Source organism: Typopeltis vanoorti, chromosome 19, assembly GCF_054136105.1.
Source record: "Typopeltis vanoorti isolate ZY-2024b chromosome 19, IOZ_Tvanoo_1.0, whole genome shotgun sequence".
NCBI lineage: Eukaryota > Metazoa > Arthropoda > Arachnida > Uropygi > Thelyphonidae > Typopeltis > Typopeltis vanoorti.
In genome coordinates this window covers 82,248,902-82,270,987 of record NC_143567.1, presented here as the reverse complement: position 1 = coordinate 82,270,987, position 22,086 = coordinate 82,248,902, and the positions used below count along the sequence as shown (strand labels likewise).

At 35.9% G+C, this 22,086-nt stretch overlaps 1 protein-coding gene across 1 annotated transcript in view; it reads left to right on the top strand.

The window, feature by feature from the left end:
* LOC150096299 (pre-mRNA-splicing factor RBM22) overlaps nt 1-22,086 on the top strand; it is a 115,474-nt gene that overhangs the window by 67,799 nt on the left and 25,589 nt on the right. Inside the window, exon 4 of the mRNA XM_090408935.1 lies at nt 7,625-7,725. Within this exon, the coding sequence (XP_090265061.1) occupies nt 7,625-7,725 (101 nt within the window). The remainder of the gene's footprint in view (nt 1-7,624; nt 7,726-22,086) is intronic.

The following is a 22,086-nucleotide window of genomic DNA, read 5'->3' as shown; positions in this document are numbered from 1 at the left end:
TTAAACTTTCTCCTACAGTAAACTTAAACACTCTCCTCTTTGCCAACGACCAAATAATAATTACAAATTCTGAAGATAACCTACAGAAAGCTATTTTAGATCTAAATGAGATATCCAAAGATTATGGTATGATAATATCAACAGAAAAATCAAAAACTATGGCCTTTAAAGGACAAGATCCAGCAAGAACTAAAATAGTAATAGATAACAAGATCTTAGAACAGGTGAATTCATTTAACTACCTAGGATGTATGATTACATATGAAAAAGATATAAACATAAAAATTGCAAAATATTTAAAAACAACAGGTGTAATTAACTCTATATTTAAACCAAACCTAGTTCAAAAACAAACCAGACTAAAAGTATACAATACATTAGCCCTACCAGTCTTAATGTATGGAAGCGAAATCTGGACAATAAAACAAAAAGACAAACAAAGTTTAACAACAGCAGAAATGGAGTTTATGAGAAAAACTGCAAAGTATACCCTATTTGATCACAAAAGAAATGAAGAAATTATGAAAGAATTAAACCAAGAACCAGTAATAGAAAAAAATTAAAAAATATAAACATAAATGGATGGAACACGTTCAACGAATGAAAACAGAAAGATTACCAAAACAAGCCTTAAAGTACAAGTCATTAGGGAAAAAAAAAACCAGGATGTCCTCTTAAACGATTCAACGATGTCTTCTAAAGCCCGGAACAGGCCATGCTAGGCCTAAATCCTTGATACGCATGATGATGATGATGACGACGACTATTAAACCGCAGTGGCGATAGGCTACATCCTTGTCAGACACTTGCATTTTTGTTTTGTGATTCAGATTTTTGTGCACCTATATTTAATTTGATTACTGTTATATATATTGAAAATTGCTTTAACTGGTTAGTAATGTTGTCATCTTAAAATTTCCAATAGCTTATTACAATTGATTTTATCAAAAGCCTTTTTATAATCAATGAATGAGCCTCTAAATTGAATTCTTTTCTTTTTTTCTATCAGGAGCTTGAGTGTGAAAAAGGTGTCAATGCAAAATCTGCCTTTATGGAAACCATTTTGTTCCTCTCCAAAAATATTTTCATAATATTTGGTTAATTTAGTCTTTAAGTATTTTTGCCATTTTGGATCTTATTCATGAATTCTAGTAGTTTGTATCTGAAGTTGTCCCCAGAGAATTTGAAAAGTTCCATATTGATATCATCTTCTCCTGGACTTCTATGGTTCTTGCATTGTTTAAGTGTTGACTCTAAATCCTCAAGGGTAAAGGAGACTGTTGAAGATAACTGTTCTGAGAGTGGGTTGTCATCAGTTGTCCATAATTCTTTATTGTATTTAAGCCAGTCCTCCAAAGTTATGGTATTGATCTTGATTGATTCTCTAAGGTTATTATTTATGTGTTTTATAAATTTAGTGTTCGAGGTTTATCAATATTGTTTTCTAAATAGGTAATGAAATTGTTCCATTGAACTCTGCCTTTTACGTGTTTCTCTTTTTGCTATTGTTCTTTTGTGCTTATATTCGATTTCATCTATTTTGTTTGTTTCTTAATTATTTTTTATAGGCCTTCCTTTTTTCATCTCTGATTTTACTGATTTCTGGGTCCCATATTGATGTCACACAGATCATTATTTATGTGTGACATCAATACAGTCCCCCAACTCCCACAAAAAAAGATGGATAAAGTACAGTATCCATTAGACGACGAGAACTTAGGTTCAAAGTCAGCTCATTATCTGACTCTGATGAAAGAAAACTATATCAGCAAAAAATAAATGAAAAATTACAGTAACTACCTGCAGATGAATCTATTAATGAAGAGTGGAATCATCTCTGCAATATTTTAGAAGATTCAGCCTGAGGAAGGAAAAAACAATGGAAAAGAAAAAAGGTCTTCATAACTGGGACCCAGAAATCAGGCGCACACATGTATTAAATCAGCCTTGTAAAAAATAATAGCCTTCAAAATCTCTTTAATATGTAGGAAAAGTGGAGTCAATTCCAAAATGCATGAGTATCCTATAATTGAAGTTAGTTCAGTAAAAAAAAAACATATCTGGATGAGTGTCTTTAAGTCCTCCAAATATAGTGAAAGGTTACAAAAATAATCTTAAATTTTCGTCTCCTTACTCCCTTAACTACCTTATCACAATTTTGTAAAAAAATTATTATTATTATTATTATTACATGAGAATATTTCCAAGGAGTCCAAAGACTCATCGAGGGAGGGCACCTATTCTACAACTCTCCATCACTCACTCCACCAACTACAAAGAAGCACAACTACCATCATCTACACCAACAGTATCTACCACCCACCACCACCACTAGTATTTTCACAGACAATCACGAACATTCATGCTCATGGCAGAATTCGAACCTGCAGCCTTTCAGTTTAAGAGCAGATACACTGACCACTTGGCCAACCACTACAGGCTCTTTAGATATCCCATCTAAAGAGGCTGTAGTGGTTAAATAAGAAAAACGAAATAGGATTAACATTTTAAGAAATAAACAGGAATTAGAGAACTCACTGATTAGTAAAATATAAAATATTAATTTCACTTTATACAGAATAAAACTCATCATCAAATTTCTGACATGTACCTTCAAGGGGTGTACAGGATATGATAGTACTAGATGAAAAATTTACATCATTACTAACTTCCTATCTACAATTTTCCTCCAAATCAGTCTGTTACTTGTCAAGACTCCAACATTATCAGATCTTATATTTCTATCGTCTAAGGCACTTTGTACCATATCAATCCACCTATATCTTGGTCTTCCTCTGGGTCGTTTTCCTGCCAACCCTGCAGAGAACATTTGTTTTGCTTATTTTTCCTCACCCATTCTGTTTAAGTGAGCATACAATCTGAGATTAGCTCTGCTAACGCATTCCTGGATGCTGACAATGTCAAGTTCTTTCCTAATATCCCCGTTTTTAACATGATATTGCCATTGATGCCATCTGTTCACGCCTCTAATCTTTCTCAGGACTCTCATATCTGCGGGCTCTAGTCTTTGGTCAAGTGTTTTACTTCTGACCCAGCTCTCAGATCCATAAGTTAAAACTGGTCTGAACACTGTCTTGTATACAGCTAATTTAGTGTTCCGACTAATTTCTCTCTTATTCCATATGAATTTATTCAATTGACTTCCTACCATACCAGCTTTGTTGATTCTGTTGTCTATTTCCATATTTAATTTACCATCTTCACTAAAAATCGTGCCTAAGTAGCTGAAATGTTTTACTTGTTCCACAGGTTCCCCATTCACAACACATTTGACATTTTCAACAATTCTACCTATTTTCATTGTCGTTGTCTTTTTAATGCTGACCTTCATACCATATCTATTACAACAGTTATTCAATTTAGTCGGGGAATCTTGAACACTTGTAGCGGAGTTATTTAGAAGTATAACATCGTCCGCATAATGCAAAGAGCTGACATTAACATCTCCAATTCTGATATCATGTTTAATACCACTTTCCTTCATAATGTGATCCATATAGATAATGTACATCGTTGTCTCACACCAGATTTAACATTAAACCATCTTCCTGTACTTCCTTCAATTCTAACTGCTGACTTACAACTCAAATAAAGACTAAGTATTGCTTGATATAATGCCCCATTGACACCATATAACTGTAGCGTATTGAATAGCTTCTGTCTTGGCACCTTGTCATATGCCTTTTCCAGATCAACAAAACTTAAATACAGATCTTTGTTATATTCCCATACTTTCTGAACTATTTTTCGTTTGTCTACGAGAATATTTGTCATAAAATGAAGATCTGATCCTGACTGCCTCTATTTGGCCTAAATCCAGCTTGTTCTTCACCAAGCTTTTCTTCCACAATTCTTCTCAACTGTTTCTCAAGTATACTTGCATAGATCTTGTCAGGAACACTCAGTAGGAAAATACCTCTGTAATTCTCACATTCAGTTTTATTTCTCTTTTTATATATGGGTACTATAAGAGCTCTACTCCAATCATCAGGAATTCATCCCTCTGTCCAGGCTTTCTGAACTGTGCAGTGCAGCCACTGTAAGACTTTTATGCCACCATACTTCAGCATTTCTGGTTGAATATCATCTACTCCTGCTGCCTTTCCACATTTCAAGCCTTTGAAATGTGGAAAGGCAGCATCACTGCTTGTTTCATTTAGCAATTTTTCGATGTAATTACTCCATACTTCATGGATATCTTTTTCTCCCGTTTTCATGTCACCTTTATCATCTCTAAGTCCTTTTACAGTACTCTTTCCTCCATTTCTAAGCTTCTTCGACAACCTCCAAAATATCTTGCCACCTTTTTGGTATTTATTTTCTATGTTCTTGCCAAAGTCCTTCCATGACTTTTTGTTTAGCTAGTTTTACAGAATAAAAGTATTATTTAAAAAAAAAAAAAAAACTAAATAGATTTAATTAAATATAAAATTCAGAAAGAGAATATATTCTTTATTTCAATATTTCTTGTTTTGTTTTTCATATATGTGCATCGTTACAATATTTCAGTTTTCTCATGAAGAATATTCTCTTTAAATTTTTCGTGAAACCTTGAATAGATAAACATTCTGGGTAGACCCATTAGCTTTCTGGATACCAAAGAAGAAGAACTGGATGAAAGAATCAAGCTGAATAAGTTAGAGGTATGAATCCTGCATTAAATGCATTGGTAGGATTGGATGGAATTTCAGCATGGGTGCTGAAGCAACATATAAAAAATTAGCTCTATTGAACTCATTGTTTAACTTGAGTTGTACTCATGCATTGGAGATGATGAGTGAAAGGAGGGTAAGATAATTCCATTATACAAAAATAGGTCTGACACTGAAGTAACCAATTAAATCAGTATCTCTGGATAACAAATCCATCCAATCCCCTTTAATGTGAGAGGACCACAGGCTTTGTACAAGTCAGTCCTTGCTATGTCAATCTTTTATAATAGTGACAGAGAAAACAGATTTATTACAATACTTCTGAATTTTGTAAAAAGTTTTTGCTTGGTTATAAATTAAACTTTCCAAGAAATTATGTTCTTGTTTTAATCCTTTATCCAAATGTAAGCAAACAGTTTGCGTGTGAAGTATCTTCATTACTACACTACTTGTATACAGAGGCTAATAACTTCACGTCAGTTGCTTTAGTATTCTGGAATGTAAAGCGCACATTCTTTAGGATGTGTATAATGTTATGCATTATGGGAGGAGCTGCCACCCAGACCAGTAGTGGCCTTCACATTCTATAATACATGACATCATTGTGCCTTATTTCTCACAAGAGAGTAGCAAATGGTTATGGAATCAGCTTCAAATGATTGTGCACTACAAGGTTTGTAAAATGAAGATGAATATGGAGATTGGAATGTACTGTCATCAACAGTCCATGGATAGGATTTAATGTTGCCAAGAACAGTGGCTGAAAACCAGTGGAATACCTCAAGGGTTCAGAAATAAATTATTTTCTAATGTGATATCAGAAAAGAATTTATTTTAATAAAACTTGAATGTGAAAGGTTGCCATTGTGCGAGCAGGACATTAAGGAAAAAGAAGGAATCTGTTGATGTGTTTTTTAAACATTGAAAAAGACAGAAGCCATCTGACAAAGGAAATCAGTAACCCACTTAGCAAAAGGCAGAAATCAGTCGATAATCTGGTATTTGCTAAGGGGGATATCTATGCTACATCCAGTCAAATCAGTGGGCCTGATCAGTCAACCTTTGGACATAAGCCATCAGAAGAGGCCTCAGATCCTATCCACCTTAAGCAACCATGTAAAAGTTTTTTCATAGTTGTGCCTAAAGGTGAGTGATTATATATAGAAGATTGACTATGAACAATGACAGCAGTGAAATCCATATTGTTGGTGATTAGTTGGTGGGCCTCTATTGGTGAAGTAACTGGCTTGCAATGACGGTTTTCATGATGTTTGAGACTGAAGTAAAAGTGATTGTAAGGTAGTTTGTTGATCTGTTTACCACCCCATCCTCCTCTTTTTGAATGAACTGATTATAGGCTTGTTTACATTCTTGCAGAATAGATGCTAGTCAAGTAGGCAACATTTCAAAATGCAGTATCAGATGAATAGGTGTTACTTCTGTAACACACAAATCTTTAGCTCAAGTGGAGAGATACCATTCCATCTGGCATGTGTTATGTAGGCCTCGTGGAATGGTCTGGCATTTCTTACATGGACCAGATGGGACAGTCTGAAGAGATACACGTCTGAACACATAAGATGTTGAGAAAAGAAGATAACACAAATCAGGATTAGTTATCTACACGACAAACACAGGCCAGCAAGTACACGAAACAGAAATGCCATATGTTGATCATAATTGCGTTACAAGAAAGTTTAAAGCAGTCTCAGAAATGGTTCGGTTCATATCTACACACACAGTCTAATAAAAACCAAGGTTTAATCTTACACCAAACGTTCCAGATGTTGGTCTGCTTTCATGAAAAATCTAACAACTGCAGACCTGGGATATGATAGCATCATATCACTGAATGTGACAGCAACAACTAGTATTGTTCCAGTGCGTACATAGTAATTAATACAATAGTTTTTTCCTGATCACTTGGGTACAAAACTATTTTACTAGTTTTGAAGTTCTTATAACATCTGCTGTGTATAATTAATTTTTTCTAGTCTTTTATACAAGTTTTGATGATGTAAGTCCAACAATTTATAAAACTTGTTGAGTTATATTGTTTATTTTAATAAACTTGTAGAAATGTTTTAAAACATTTCTACTGGAAATTAAACGAAGATGCACAGATGCTGCCCTTTTGAAGGAAGGAAAGAATTGCATAAAGCTTAGTTTAGACAATTCAGGTGGGTGGCAGTCATTGAGATTCCATTAGGAATAGTAGGTCTGGTTTGGATGACTGTATGTGATGGTGCACATTTATACTGGTGGATGGAATTTTCAAACGACATTGTTTTATCAAGAAGGGTCAATTGCAATTGTGATAAAAGTATGATGAAATATTTTACACACAGTCATTACATTATCATCCTACCTGCCCATGTTACTTTTTATGATTCTATCATGAATGGATGGTGCATATTATAATTAGAAATGATTATTCACAGTTACAGTGAATTCCATTCCTTTATCACCAACTTGGTTGCAGTGCACTGAATAAAGTTTCTGCTGTCCAATCAAGCTGAGTTTTAGGCACTGTAGCATCAGTGCTTATTGGTTTTGTGTGGAAGATGATTTTCATCACTTGGTGTTAGACCACCACCCTTCTAGGCGTGAATTGGCTTTCTGTTCTTGGTCTCTGCTAAAGCAGGATTTCTAGATTATCGGACCTTTAGCCTATCTACAATGCCAAAGTATACTGTAGTGTTCCAGTCTTTTGTGGATGGAATTAACATTTAAAAAAAAAAGTCACAGAGTATTCAAGAGGTCCAAGTATTGTTTTGAGATCATTCAAAAAAATGTCTGAGTGCATATAAGAATATTTTAAAAGTATATTGTTGTGAATAAGAATTAATTTGTATGCAAGTAAAAATCAGTCTGAATTTTTTTTTATATGATCTTGAATTAAAAAAACAATGATATTAATTTAAGGAAATTAATTTTCTTTCTTTCAACAGGCTTACCTGTTCAAGTTCGTGACTATGCTCTCAATCTTAAAGATGAAATTCCTAGATCTGAGGTTAATAGAGAATATTATTCTCAAAATTTGGAACGTGAGGTAATTTTGATAATTTAATAACAGTATTCATTTTATATGTAATGATTTAGTATTTATCTCAAAAACCATATAACAAATGGTGTAGATATTCAGTAAGTTAAATTTTCTGTAGACATCACTCACAAGAAGTAATGGGGATCACTATTAATCACATCTAGCATATATGGTTTTGTAATTTATTTATTTTGATAGTTATTGAGAGAAGTGATGGTTATCGTTTTATGTTTTAATGTCATAACATGTTCTTTATATATCTACTTTCTTCTTCCTTTGCTCATTTCTCCCACTTCCAGCGCAGGATCCGCTTGTTACATTGATGTGACTTTTGTTAGTACAACCCCAACCGGCTTGTCGCCAAGCCTGCTGCTGGGGGTGAGGGAGATGTATTTTTGACTAGCCTGTGTGTTCATGGGGCCAGTTTGCCTGCTTGTGGGATGAGCAACCCCAGATAAACTTGGGGGAAAATCCCTGCTGTCCACGCCCAAGACTGGGCTACCTTGGCTATGGCTGAGAAAGCTCCTCATGTAGTCAACAGGAATCGAACCTAGGACACTCCTTCCCCAGGCATATGGTTGCGAAGCGCATAGCCACTAGGCTAACTGCTCAGACATTCTTTATATATCTACTTTGAACCCATCAAAAGATGACAGATCAGTTATTAAAAAAAGAAAAAGCAAGTTCTTTTTTTAATGCAATTTTTATAAAAGATTTACAGTGCACTTAAATACATTGTTTTCTATCAACAGGAAAGTGGTAAGCATACAATCATGATGTCATTCATTATCGCAACAGTCAAACATAGTTGTTATTTTGGTTCTTATACTATAGATATAATATTATTTTCCCTAATTTTCTTGTTACAGCTAATATAGTGAAAGAAAAAATTATTATATAAATTATTATTCTCTATTTTATATATTATACATCATTATATAAATTATCACTTCTCCACCAGGCCTGGGGAACCTTCATCCAGTAATTCCATAAGCCACATGATAGATCTGGAGGCAAAGCAGTGTGCTGAAGGTGAAGAGATTATCTCTGATTTTCTTTATTTCTTTGATAATAGCTTCTTCTCTTCTGAAGCATGAAAGAGTGATGTGGGAAAGAACAGGTAACCATAAGAGAGGAGTAGATCGTAATGTACCAGAGACAGCTCTCATTGTTATGTTAAGCTTTTTTTTTCTATGAGAGTTGTGTGGTGACTTCGACTCCAAACTGGTGAACAATACTCTGCAACAGGGAAGATTCAGGGCTGCTATTCTAAGAGTCAAGACATTACAACCCCAAGTTGTGCCTTTCAGTTTGTTTATGATATTGTTCTTGGCAGATATCTTTAACTTAGTTTTATCCAAATGTTTTCCATAAGTTAGACTATGATCAAGTGTGACACCAATGTAACAAGGATTACTTTCATGGATTTTAGTCCTGTTGCAGAAGTTTAGTTTTCTATGATCCTCATGGTTATTTAGGTGAAAAGCAGAGATTAAGAGATAGTCCCCAGTGTTCAAAGTAATTTTAGTGAAATCAGATCTTTGCTCAGTGTTTCCTCAAGGCCTTCGAAGGGTGGCAATAGCTATGTGATCAGCATAGATAAACTTTCGACTAGAAGTTGGAGAGGCATCGCTTGTGTACAGATTGAATATAGCTGGGATGAGGACAGATCCTTGTGGCAATCTAATCTGTAAGATAAATGTTCTACCTTTTTGTGAATTCAGATGAACTTTATTTTCTTATTGGAGAGCATTAGCTCTAGTATTTTTTTTTTTTTTAGTATCTAGCTTCTACATGGGTTCACAACCCACATAGAAGCTAGATACTAAAAGAGTTTAAAAACAGGTATTGCCTCCATAGACCTAACATCAGCTTATGATACCGTATGGAAGAAAGGTTCACTGTATAAAGCAGCTAAAATAATCATTGCAAAAAAAATTTTTTTAAATTACCAGGACCTAATTGCAACAGCTTTTGCCAGACTTAAACCCAGCCTGTTCACAGGGTTCACTGGAGGAATTCTAGAGAGGATAATCCTTTCAAAAAGTTTGTAAGGAGTGCAGAGTAATGCTGTAAGGCATTAATTATTAGGGTCATCAGTTGACTTATTAGGTTTTGGCAGGGCTATTATCTTATTCATGCCAAAGTTTTGGGGGCCATTCATTTATTATTATGGAGAAGAAATTAGATAGCTGGGATTTTGCTCTTGGGCCAAGGTGAGTAAGAAAGTGGAATGATGCCATCAATGCCAGGAGCTTTATCTGTTTTAGTTAGTGCTGCATCAATTTCATCTATAGTTACTGGTTTGGAGTTTGCTGTATGATAAGAAAACTTTTTTTTTTATAAAGATGGATCTCTTTTTTGGTGTCCATGGAAATTTTGGGTTTAGCCTTTTGTGATAGATTTTTTGCAATACTGTTAGTTTACTTTTCCCTTAGTCCTGTTTGGAGTTGGTACCTCCCAATTGATGGAGCAGTGACCAAGCCTTGTGACTTGATCTGGTAAAGTTGAGGTTGTTCATTTCTTCATGCCAGCAAGCTCTTTTTACCATCATTCAAGGACCTTAAGAGGGCAGAAGCAGTGCCTGGATTGTTTTGTTGTTAATGATTCTACCATTTCAGGTTACTGTGAAATTGAAATGATAGAATCATGTTGATGTTTTCAATGAATTCAGTAAATTTTGGCCTGTTTGCTTTCCTGAGATTCCATTGCGGTATTGGGAAGCTGTTTATTCTGGGGATTATAAGTCCTACACTAATTAGGCAGGATCTGTACTGGCCATGGGAGAAAAAAGGCAGTACTTGGTAGATTGAGGTGAGAGGGGTTTCCTTCCATATCAGTGGTGGTAAAACACAGTTCTGGGGTGTTGTCTCTGAACTACATTGTCCAGATTTAGAGGTTCTGGGTTGCTTGCTGTTTTAGAAGAGGTGAAGGTTGTTTGCTAACAATCAGCCTGAGTTCTCATCATTGTATCCCCATAGTGTACTATGTGAGTTGAAATCATCAAGGATGATGCCAGGATGAACTGGCTGAGGAAGTACAGGACTAGGCCAATCAGGTAGAGGAGGCTTATATACATTGTAGATTGAGAAGTTATCCAGCTGGATACCAACAAAAAAGTCACTTTGTTGAATGGTCCAGAGATTTGGAGATTCTTTCAAAATTTGCCTTTGCATACATCACCAAGTAAACACCAATGTTTACTTTGGGCCTGGTAAGAATATTATTTAATACCTCTGATTTTGATCTACCAAATCTCTTGATATTCAATTGGAGGATATTCTGGCAATTTCTGATGTTCTTGTTTGTGTTCATGGATTTTTAAGGTGATTGAAAATGATTTGGAGACTGGGCTTTTTGAATGTAGCCCTCTGCTCAATCTATGGATGTGAACCTTGTTGACTTGGGCAATGTTTGAGTCAGTATGTCTACTTTGATATTGTATGCTTGTTTCTTGTAGTATCCAGGATATCATAGTTGCCATTTGGACCACAAATTTGGGGTATTAGAAGTTGCTACTTCCTAGCTGGGAGCTAATGTAAGCTATCATCAGTCCTTGAAATGGAGGCCATTCCTTACATGGAGCAGATGCCTGTGCAGCCGTACCTTACCTGGTGGGTAGTTGCTGCAGTTTAAATTTAGGTACTTAAGTATCTTAAGTACCTAAAATTATCTTAAGTATCCTCAGGGCATACTTATTTAATGGTAGCATAGTATTCCATATCACATTGTTGTTCTTAGGGTTCTTTTAGTTTGAGAGGCCTTGTCAAAGGCTGCTCCTCCATCCCTGATTGCAATGCTGCTGTTGGTCCAGGACTGCTTTATTCGTCAGGTTACTCTGCTTATCTTGCAGTTGCCCTCCATATCTGGGGTGATCCACTATCTGCTACTTGTGGACCCATCTTTTTGCATTCTGTTCTGCAACTGGAATATTACCTCTAATGCCTTTTATTTCCTAAAGGGAGTAGGCAAAACTCTTTTAGCTCTGACTAAATTTTGGAAATTGGTGATCGCCAGTAGTTGAGTTCATGACTGTCAGTGATTTTAAGCACTGATATTTTTATTGTCTGGACAGCGTGAACTCTGTGGTTGAGATGTGGAATTAAACACTTTAGTTTCTAGGAGGAAAAGAAAAACTTATTTGTACCAAGGATTTGGCAAACTCAAAAAATGCCTAGGAAAAGTTTCTCTGTTTAGTGACTAGAATCAAACTTATAAGTCTTTCTTCTGGTAGTCTAGCATTATGGAACCAGAAACATTGCCAGAAGGCTACGCTGTACCTTATGGATATTTCATTAATATATAGTTAAAAGTATTTGAATTTTTATTAAATTACATTATTTATTGAAATTAATTTTGACACTTGTCCCATTTGCAGGAACACTGTGTTCTAATGGACAACTCAGATGAAAATAAAAATTGGCATGGCTTTAAGAGATTTCTATAAGGATTTGCAAGTTCCAAAATGTGAATAAAATTCAACTTGCCAGGGTCCTGGGATAACTTGCATATAGATGAATGGGCATAATAACTGTTATGGAATTTATGGGTGCTTGTGCATTTTGCATAGTATTCCTAAAAAGCAAGAGGTGTGTGAATGTAGTGGCAGAGCATTTGTTTTCACGTCAAGAAATTTACTTAAATAATTAAAATACATGTCATTATTATCGTTTTCTTCCAGATTGGTCTATTGTTTATCGAATATTTGATGTGATTAGCTCTTTCACCTCACTCTTATAAAGCACTCCTAACTGCATCAAAATAATATCTTGGTCTTCCACTAAGTTTGTCTATTTTGCTAATATTTCTCCCATTTTCTCTAGGTGACCCATATCATCTGGATTCATTTTGCTTTACACATTCTTGAAGATTTAAGGATACCAAGTTCTTCTCTAATGCAGTACATACTCACTATAGAGAAAAAAAAAAAAAAAGTAAAAAAAAAACAAGGCTGTCTAAATGCAACGTATGGTCAACACTGTTATATGGAGCAGAAACCTGGACAATATCAAAATATTGTGAAAATAAACTAAAATCCTTTTGAGATGGGGATCCTCAGAAGAATTCTTAGAGTCCCATGGACTGCCAAAAAAACTAATTTAGAAATATTAGTGATGATTTGGCAAACTCAAAAAATTGTTGAAAACCACCTACCTTGGTCACATACTAAGGCATGAATCCTTACAAAAAACATTTCTAGAAGGAATGATACAAGGAAAAAGAAGAAGAGGAAGACAAAAAAACGGATTTAAAAAAAAAAAAACAGAAGCACAAAACTGTCGATGATGAAAGCTCATGGTAGTCAACCTCCTGGAAGGAGATGACATCTGACAACAACAAGGGATCAGAAAAGTAGTTTTAATGCAAGGTTGGCTGTAATAAACTAATGAACTTAGATCAATCAAAAAGATTGACCCCCCCCCCCATTAATAGCATTCCAAGAAAGGCATATTGAATGGGAAACAGAACAAGAAATTGCAGATAAGAACAAGTCGAATTGCATTAAACAAGGAAGGGAAAAGGAATTTGAAGAAAAAAAAAAAGCACTACCAATTTTCTTGGTACATTCTCGTAGTATATTATTATTATTACATGACACCTCCAGGGAGTCCAAAGACGCATCGAGGGAGGGCACCTATTCTACAGGTCTCTGTCTCCACCACTCTAATGCCATCTACCACCCACTACTAATACTAGTATTTCCACAAGACAAAACATACATCCATGCCCATGCCAGGATTCGAACCCACAGCCTTTTGACTGGAGAGTAGACACGCTAACCACTAGGCCGACCAGAACTGAAATGCCGTCCAGTCCAACTGCTGTATTATGTTCATATTTTTCAATATGCTGAGCACCTCCATATTGAAATTACAGGCAAGAGAATCAAAGGAAGCCAATGGAATTAAAACAAAGGAAATTGCAGGAAACCATACATAGAAAACAGAAAAAGTGGATTGGCAGGAATCAAACATAAAGAACACAAAACAACAACATGAAAAAGTACAAATGCAAACAGTAATGAGTGACATAAGAAATAACTAGGAGAGTATGAACTTATAAAAATGAAAGTGCAGAATTAATATCACTTGAAATCTTCATAATAAATATGTGCAGTCTACTATTAAAATTAATCTGAAACCTTCAGCAGTTTAAGAGGAGGGAAAAGTGATTAGCAGTGTTTTTGTTCACTGGGGCAAGCCTCTTTGTTGTTCCTCTGTTGTCCTTGCACATTTTTGGCACCATGTTGTGTTACTATTTTAATATTGCAGTATTTCAACAAAATATCAAAAATGTACCACATACAATAATTTGTGTTAGTCATGCAATTTCAGAAGGTAATTCATTTTCGATATCTTCATTAGTTTTGGTGTTGGCATGCTTCTATTCATTGAGGCAAGTCCCTTTGTTCTCAACTTCACTATTCCGACTAGCATTCCTCTTTTTTACTGCTCTGTTTTCTTGTGTATTTTTGGTGCCATTTTTATGGTGCTGCATTAATGTTGCAATATTTCAACAAAATATCAGGAAATATATCAAATACAAACATGAAAATCAGCAGCAATATACTATAAAAAAAGCTATTTATTCTAGAAACACTATAAAACAGATAAAAATCACTTGTATCACAGAAGTGAAATAGGTGATTTTTAAATAAACCGTTCTTTCATTATACAGTCTTGAACCCAATAATATAAGCATCTTTTTTGTTTACTCTTTTAGATGGTGCTTGTGGGCATGTGTTAAGGCTTAAGTGCTGGGAGAAGCTCATGTTAAAAGGCTAATGGGGTTGAAAGCACTAGGAAAAGATTTAAAATAGTATTTAATTCTTCTAATATTTCATCTCAGTTAGAGACATCATCAGGGAGTACAAAGTGCAACTTGAAACACACCCACAAAGGCAGCACAAAATTAAGTGAAACACATGAATGAAAGACTAGAATCTTAACTAGGTGGGGGCTTCCCGGTCGACACGTCGGCAGCCTAGGATGTAAACTGGGATCTTGAAAATACTAGGAATGGATTAAAAATAGTATTTAATTAAATATAGTTTTAATTGAAATAACACACAAACACAGCACAAAACTAGATGGAGCATCCTCTATGGACACCTATCGGTGACCTAGAATGAAACTTACCTCCAAGTTTCAGATATCTCATTCTATATAAGTACCTCATGTTAAAAGTTTAATAGAGTGAATCAGCACTAGGATAGGATTAAAAATGGTATTTAATTCTTCCAATATTTTATCTCAGTTGCAGAGACATCATCAGGGAGTACAAAGGCAGCACAAAACTAAGTGAAACACTTGGACAAAAGACTAATCCTGACTAGGTGGGACACCCTCTATGGACATCTGTTGGTTCCCTAAAGACTTCTAAAAACAGCTTTCTCTTCTAAGTTTACTGTGATGGAGCATGATGGTCTTTTTACAATTGATTCTGTGAGCTATATCCAAAGCATTGTCTGCAAGGTCATATTTACCTTAGTCATGAATGCAGGTGTGTTTTTTATTTACTTCCATGCAGATGGTAGCTGATCTTTCTGTCTGTCCATAGTAGACCAACTTGCAGGAACAAGGAACTCTATACACCTGACACTGAGAGAAGAGGGAGTTTATCTGTAGTGGAATGGATAAGGGTAGCTAGTTTTAAATGGGACTTGAAAGTGATGCAAAGATTTTATTTCTTTAAGATTTTGGATATTTTTTCTGATGTGCCTTGGCCATAGGGGATGGCGATACCACTGCTACAATATTTCTGAAGAGAAGCTTATTCTCCCAGTCCATGATCTTCTCAGAAAGTTCTTTGGATACAGCTCACAAAATCAATTGGAAAAAGACCATGTGCTTCATCACAGTAAATTTAGAAGAGAAAGACTGTTTTTTTTTTTTTTTTTTTTTTTTTTTTTGTTTGTTTGTTTTTTTTAATCTACTGCTGCTCTTAAAAATCAGCCTAATTTGAATAAATCTGGTTGCATAAAACTTTCCAAAATATGGGAAATGCTAATGCTTCAAGATTCCAGTTTATATCCTAGGCCACCAGCAGATGTCCATAAAGGGTGAACCCATCTAGTTAGGACTCTAGTTTTCTGTCCATGTGTTTTACTTAGTTTTGTGCTGCTTGTGTTTGTGTGTTATTTTGTACATTTTAATGATGACTCTGTAACTGAAATGAAATGTTAGAAGAATTAAATACTATTTTTAATCTTTTTCTGTTGTTGTTTCACTGTATTAAACTTTTAATATGAGGTACTTGTTATGGAATGAGATATCTGAAACTTGGAGTAAGTTTCATCGGTTGTCATTCCGGAATTATGAAGGAAAGGCTTATAATTTTGTTTCTCTTCTAATGTTATTGTTTTTTACCTCTTTATAGATTTTGTATTCTCAGATTCACTTTTGCTCTTTCCAGACATTTTTGGGGGCATATAACTATTTCAATATGTTGCAATATATTATAAATAATGTTAAATTTAATTGATAATAAATGAAGAACAAGACAAACTCCAACTACAGGCTGACTAATTCCCTCTGCACTTGTGAAGTGATCTGGGTATGGTAACAATTAAACAAAAAGTTCACAGTTGCATGCTTTGGTCTGTCAGGCAGCAACCTGTCATTGAATTATGTACATCTCATTTCTGTGACCCAGCATTTTAAACAATACATACATACATACATCTTCAAGGCCCACTCTTCCTAATTGGGTTGTGAGGGCAACAGCTGCAAGAGGAACTTCCGATGGTCATGATCCTCTGCCACCAAACTCAGGTGTTCTGGTGGGATTCCCAAACGTGTCCATCCAAGGTTTTGGATGTAATCTATCCAGCTAGTCCTTGGCCTTCCACGTGGCCTCCCACCCTCTGGCTTGGCAAAGAGGGCCTGCTGAGGGAGCCTCTCTTGTGGCATTCTGACCAGGTGCCCGTACCAACGTAACTGTGATCTCTCAACACGGAGAAGCAGCGGTTGAGTATTGAGGGTTTCCCGAATTGCAGAGCTTCTGACTCTGTAGAGTTTTGTCAGCCCCGCAACACCTCGAAGGAACCTCATTTCAGCTGCTTGGATTCATGTCTGCATTCTTTCGGTCATTACCCAACTCTCATGACCATAGGTGAGGATGGGGACATAGACTGTATTGAAGACAGCCAAGCTGCCGCAATATTGAGCTTGCTAAGCCAATTCGAGTATCTAGCTCTACGTCCCATTTTCCATCATTCGTGAATATGGATCCAAAGTATTTAAACTTCTCCACCTGCCTCATTGGGACTCCACTTACATTTAGAGTGCACTGGGATGGTTGTCTTGAGACCACAAATGTTTCAGTTTTGGCCACACTGATCTTCATTCCGGCATCTGCACAAACAGCTACAAACCTATCCAGGGTCTGCTGGAGGTCATCTGTGGAAGAGCTAAGCAGAACTAGGTCATCTGCAAAAAGCAGACGTCCAATGCTACATTTTCCAATTCTGACACACTCATTGCCTCGGCTGCACCTATCAATCCAGTCCATAAATATTATGAAAAGGAGGGGTGACAGAACACACCCTTGGCGGAGGCCAACGGAGACTGTGAAAGGTTCAGACTTTGTGCTGTTTACTTGACACAAAACTCTGGGCATTCATACAGGGACTTGATGGCAGCTAATAGTTGACCATCCACTCCATACTCCTGTACTACTTGCCAAAGCTTATCCTGAGGAACCCAGTCATATGCCTTCTCCAAGTCCATAAAACATGTGTAGACATTCTTGGCATATTCCCAAGATTTCTCTAAGACTTGCCTTAAAGTGAAGATTTGGTAAGTTGTGCTTCTACCAGGACGAATGCCACATTGTTCTTCCTGGAACTTTGACTCAACTATGCTCCTGCACCGTCTTTCCAAGCACTTAGCATACACTTTCCCAGGCAGGCTGAGCAGAGAGATGCCACGATAGGTACTGCAATCCTTCTGGTCTCCCTTCTTAAAGACTGGTATTATTATGCCTGTCTGCCATTGCTTTGCTGCTCGCCCAGATATCCAAGCAGCCTGACACACTTGAGTTAGCCAGAGAACACTGTCTCGATTTAAGGCTTTTAGCATTTCGGGCCAAATTTCATCATTGCCAGCAGCCTTGCCTGATTTTAGCGATTTTATTGCTAAATGCACCTCTTCTGTTGTGAGACTAGTCATTGTCCCGATCTGCACCTCTTGGATGTCCACAACTGCTGGGACACCCAGGTTAAGAAGGCTCTCAAAGTATTCCCTCCATCTTTGGAGGATATCCTTCTCGGTTGTTAAAAGTGCACACCATCAGAGGCCTTAATTGCCCTTGCAAATTTTAAACAATGATAACAGAAAATCTTTATGAATTGTAAAGCAGAGTGGTTATAAAATTGGAGGATGGGATGGTCTAATATATTTAAATAAATTCTATTTCTTTTAAAACTATCTTACTTTCCCTTTTTGGAAATGATTTTGCACATGATTAACTTGTGCAACATTATATGCCTAACAAGTTTTCATGGTATACAACTGTATATTCTCTGTTTAAATTTTGGTAGCTGTCTGCTGTTATTCATGTTGAAGTATCTGGGAAAAACTTCCAGAAACTTTGACATGAATAACAATTGTATATTGCATAATTTTTGTTGGAAAGACCTGTGTTCAAATCCCTTTCTGACACATGAACTTCATTGATGACCTTCAGTATTGAAGATGAGTTAACTAGTTTCACATGCAGATAGAATTCCCTCCCAAAAACTTGAATTGTTATTCCTGCAGAGGTGATAAAGTGGCTGGAAAATACATGCAGTTGACAGACATGCATGGCTATTGGCTCGAGCTGTCTCATTATAAATAAACTGACTGTGCAATAATATTTGCACTTCATTGGCAAATGGTAAAGTATTAGGACAGGCAGTTATGACCTGCTAGTGATGATCTTTTACTCAAATAGCTCTATCCCCTTCATTGAGCTATTTTTCACATCATTCCCAGTTTGAGAAACAAATTTTATTCCATCTTGTATCGACTTTGGTATTTTAAAGGTTTGCGTGACAGTATGATTAATTTTATAATCATTAAGAAGGGCAAATTATAAATTAAAGATACCAAGAAATTATATACATTGGTGCCTCGTAGTTCGAATGCTTCTAACGTCAAACATTCCAGAGTGCAAACGCTTGAGAACGCAAGAAATTTGATTCGCAATTCGAACTATAATCCAGGAACTCAGAGTCATATAGCATTAGACAGTTTCGACACACCATTGGGCATGCTTCTTCCCCACTAATTTTCCTCACTCACTTCCCTGTGCCTGTGCAGTGTGTGTCTGTCTCAGTCCACTGTGTGTTGTCCCTTACTTTACACAGCCTAGTCATTGCATGATATGTTTTTGTAGAGAATTTTAAAACAGTAGAGAATTTTAAACAGTTAAAATTTTTGGCATTTTTTTTTATTGCCCATGGCATCCAAGAATGTAGAAAGAACAAAACCCAAAAGAAAAGTTGTATCGACAATTGAGATGAAAAAAGAAATTATCATGAAACACAAAAGAGATACACGTTTGACGGATCTGGCGACGATGTTTAAAATGTCAGTCAACGATAAGTAGCATTCTTAAGAATAAAGAAGCAATAAAAGCAGCAAATGTGGCTAAAGGTGTGACAACAATGACCTCTTGGAGATCGCATGTTATTGAAGAAATGGAAAAACTCCTTTTAGTGTGGATTAATGAGAAGTGATTACTTGGTGACGTTATTACTGAGAGAATTATTTGTGATAAAGCCAAACATCTGCATAGTGAACTTAAGAAATGCACATCTGAGACCAGTACTGAAAATGGGGAGTTTAACGGAAGTAGAAGCCAGTTCGATAAATTCAAAAAATGAACTGGGACACATAGTGTTGTCATGCATGGAGAGGCTGCGAGTGCCAATGTAGAAGAAGCAGACTAATTTGTAAAAACCTTTAAGGAGTACATGGATAGTGAGGGATTTGTATCTCAACAGGTTTTTAATTGCGATGAAACAGATCTTTTTTTGGGGGAAAAATGCCCAAAAGCACCTATATCACAAAAAGAAGAAAATACCGCATCAGGATATAAACCTATGAAAGATAGAATTACTTTGCTGCTTTGTGATAATGCTAGAGGAGACTGTAAGATAAAGCCTTTGCTCGTTTACCATTCTGAAAATCCATGAGTTTTTAAAAAGAACAATGTCATAAAGAGCAAATTTGTTGTTATGTGGAAAGCCAACACGAAAGCGTGGGTTACCAGAGAGTTTTTCACTGAGTGGATTTAATCAAGAATTTGCTCCCACTGTAAAAGCTTGTCTTACTGAAAAAAATCTACCATTAAACGCTCTTCTAGTGATGGACAATGCTCCTGCTCATACCCTCAAATTTAGAGGAGGATTTATTTGGTGAATTCAATTTCATCAAGATAAAGATTTTGCCACCCAATACCACTTCTATCATACAACCCATGGACCAGCAAGTGATTTCAAATTTCAAAAAACTTTATATTAGGGCTATGTTTCAAAAGCGCTTTGAAATGACCAATGCCACAGAACTGACTCTTAAAGAATTTTAAAAAAGAGCATTACAACATTCTTCATTGCTTACGGATCGTCAATAAGGCATGGAAAGAAGTTTCTATTAAAACAATGATTTCTGCTTGGAAAAAACTCTGGCCAGATTGTATTTCGGTCAGTGTAGTAGTAAGCTCTCAAGAAGAGTCTGTTGTAAATGAAATTGTGTCTTTGGGTAAAGCTATGGAATTAGAGGTGAGTGATGATCATAAAACCGAACTGGGCACAGAAGAACTTCAACATCTTCACGATCAACAACAAAAAGAAGTGGAAAAAGAAATTTTTATGGAAGAGAATGATGCCAAAGGATGCATTTCCAATGCCGACCTTCAAGCATTGTTCTCTGTTTGAGTTAGAACATAAGCTATTGTGGAAAAATGGCATCCTAATAAGACAGTAGTGACCAGGAATATCAACTTATTCGATGACAACGTAATGGGTTATTTTAAAAATATCAAAGAAAATCGTCGGCGCCAAACAACATTACATAGATTCTTCTCTGTAGAAAAAAAGAACATGAATCAGCATTCTCAACTCCAGCTAAGAAGCAGAAAGAAGACCCTTAACAACGGGAGCATTATTTTCATCTTTGTGATTTTTATATTAAAAAAATATTCTTCACTGCTATTTTTATGTTTTAATAATTAAAATTAATAAAATAAATATAAGATTATTTTGTTTAATATTTTCTAAGTTATTAACATTGAATAACCTAAAATAAATATAAAAAAAAATTATTGAAATTTTTTGGATATGGGAATGGATTATTTCACTTTCCATTATTTTTTATGTAAAATCTTGATTCGGACTATGAAAGATTCATAGTTCTAATGGGTTTCTGGAATGAATTAAATATGAACTATGAGGCACCACTGTACTTGGTTTAATCAAGTATTTAATCATGGATTAAACGAAGTATATAATTTCTTTCCCGTGAACATACGGCTACAGTCATAAAATATACTATGGCAAGCGAGGCAACGGGAAACCACCTTACTCATGATCATCTCCCTAGTATGGTAGCATATAGTTATCCCCACCAGCCATATGACTGAGGGAATAGGATAGGATAAAACTGGTATCACTTAACCACCCAACCGGCCAAGATGTATATATATATATACGTCCAGGTTACCATTGATGCGAAGTGCATATTAAAATTGTAATACCATTGATATTATATTGAAATATATGATGGATACGAAGTGTAGAAGAGTGGTATATTTTATCCATATTGATGGAGACGTGGTTAAGGGTCAAATCTAGATAACTGAGAGGAGACTATTAAGAATGCAGAAAGTCAATTGGCTTCTGATGCTGTGTTCAGCTCTTGTTCTCACCTTCCTGTGGTGTGTCATTTAGTTGAAGGAACAAGGGTAGGCTAGGTGTGTGCATTATGACGAGCCTCCAAAGCTCAGAAGGAGAGGATATTCTCCCAGAACTCAGATTTTTTGCCCCTCAAAACAGGCAAACCAGTCCCATGAATACTTAGATCTACAGGCATGAATCCTCATCCTTGGAAGATACAGCAGAGAAGTAACAAGCTGGCTGCATTAATTTGTTGTGATCTCTAAAGTAATAGATTAATTTGGAAGAAAGTATTGATCAGAAAATTTTAATTGCATTAGACTGACATAATATCTGGTACATCCTCTTGAGAGTATTCACTAGAAATAAAAACTTGGTTGTTTTTTTTCATCCTGTACAACAGAAAACTGACCTGAAGACGCATGCAGTTTAACAGTATATAACATACCAGTCTCATAGCCTTAGCTACTTCAGTAATTCCAAAT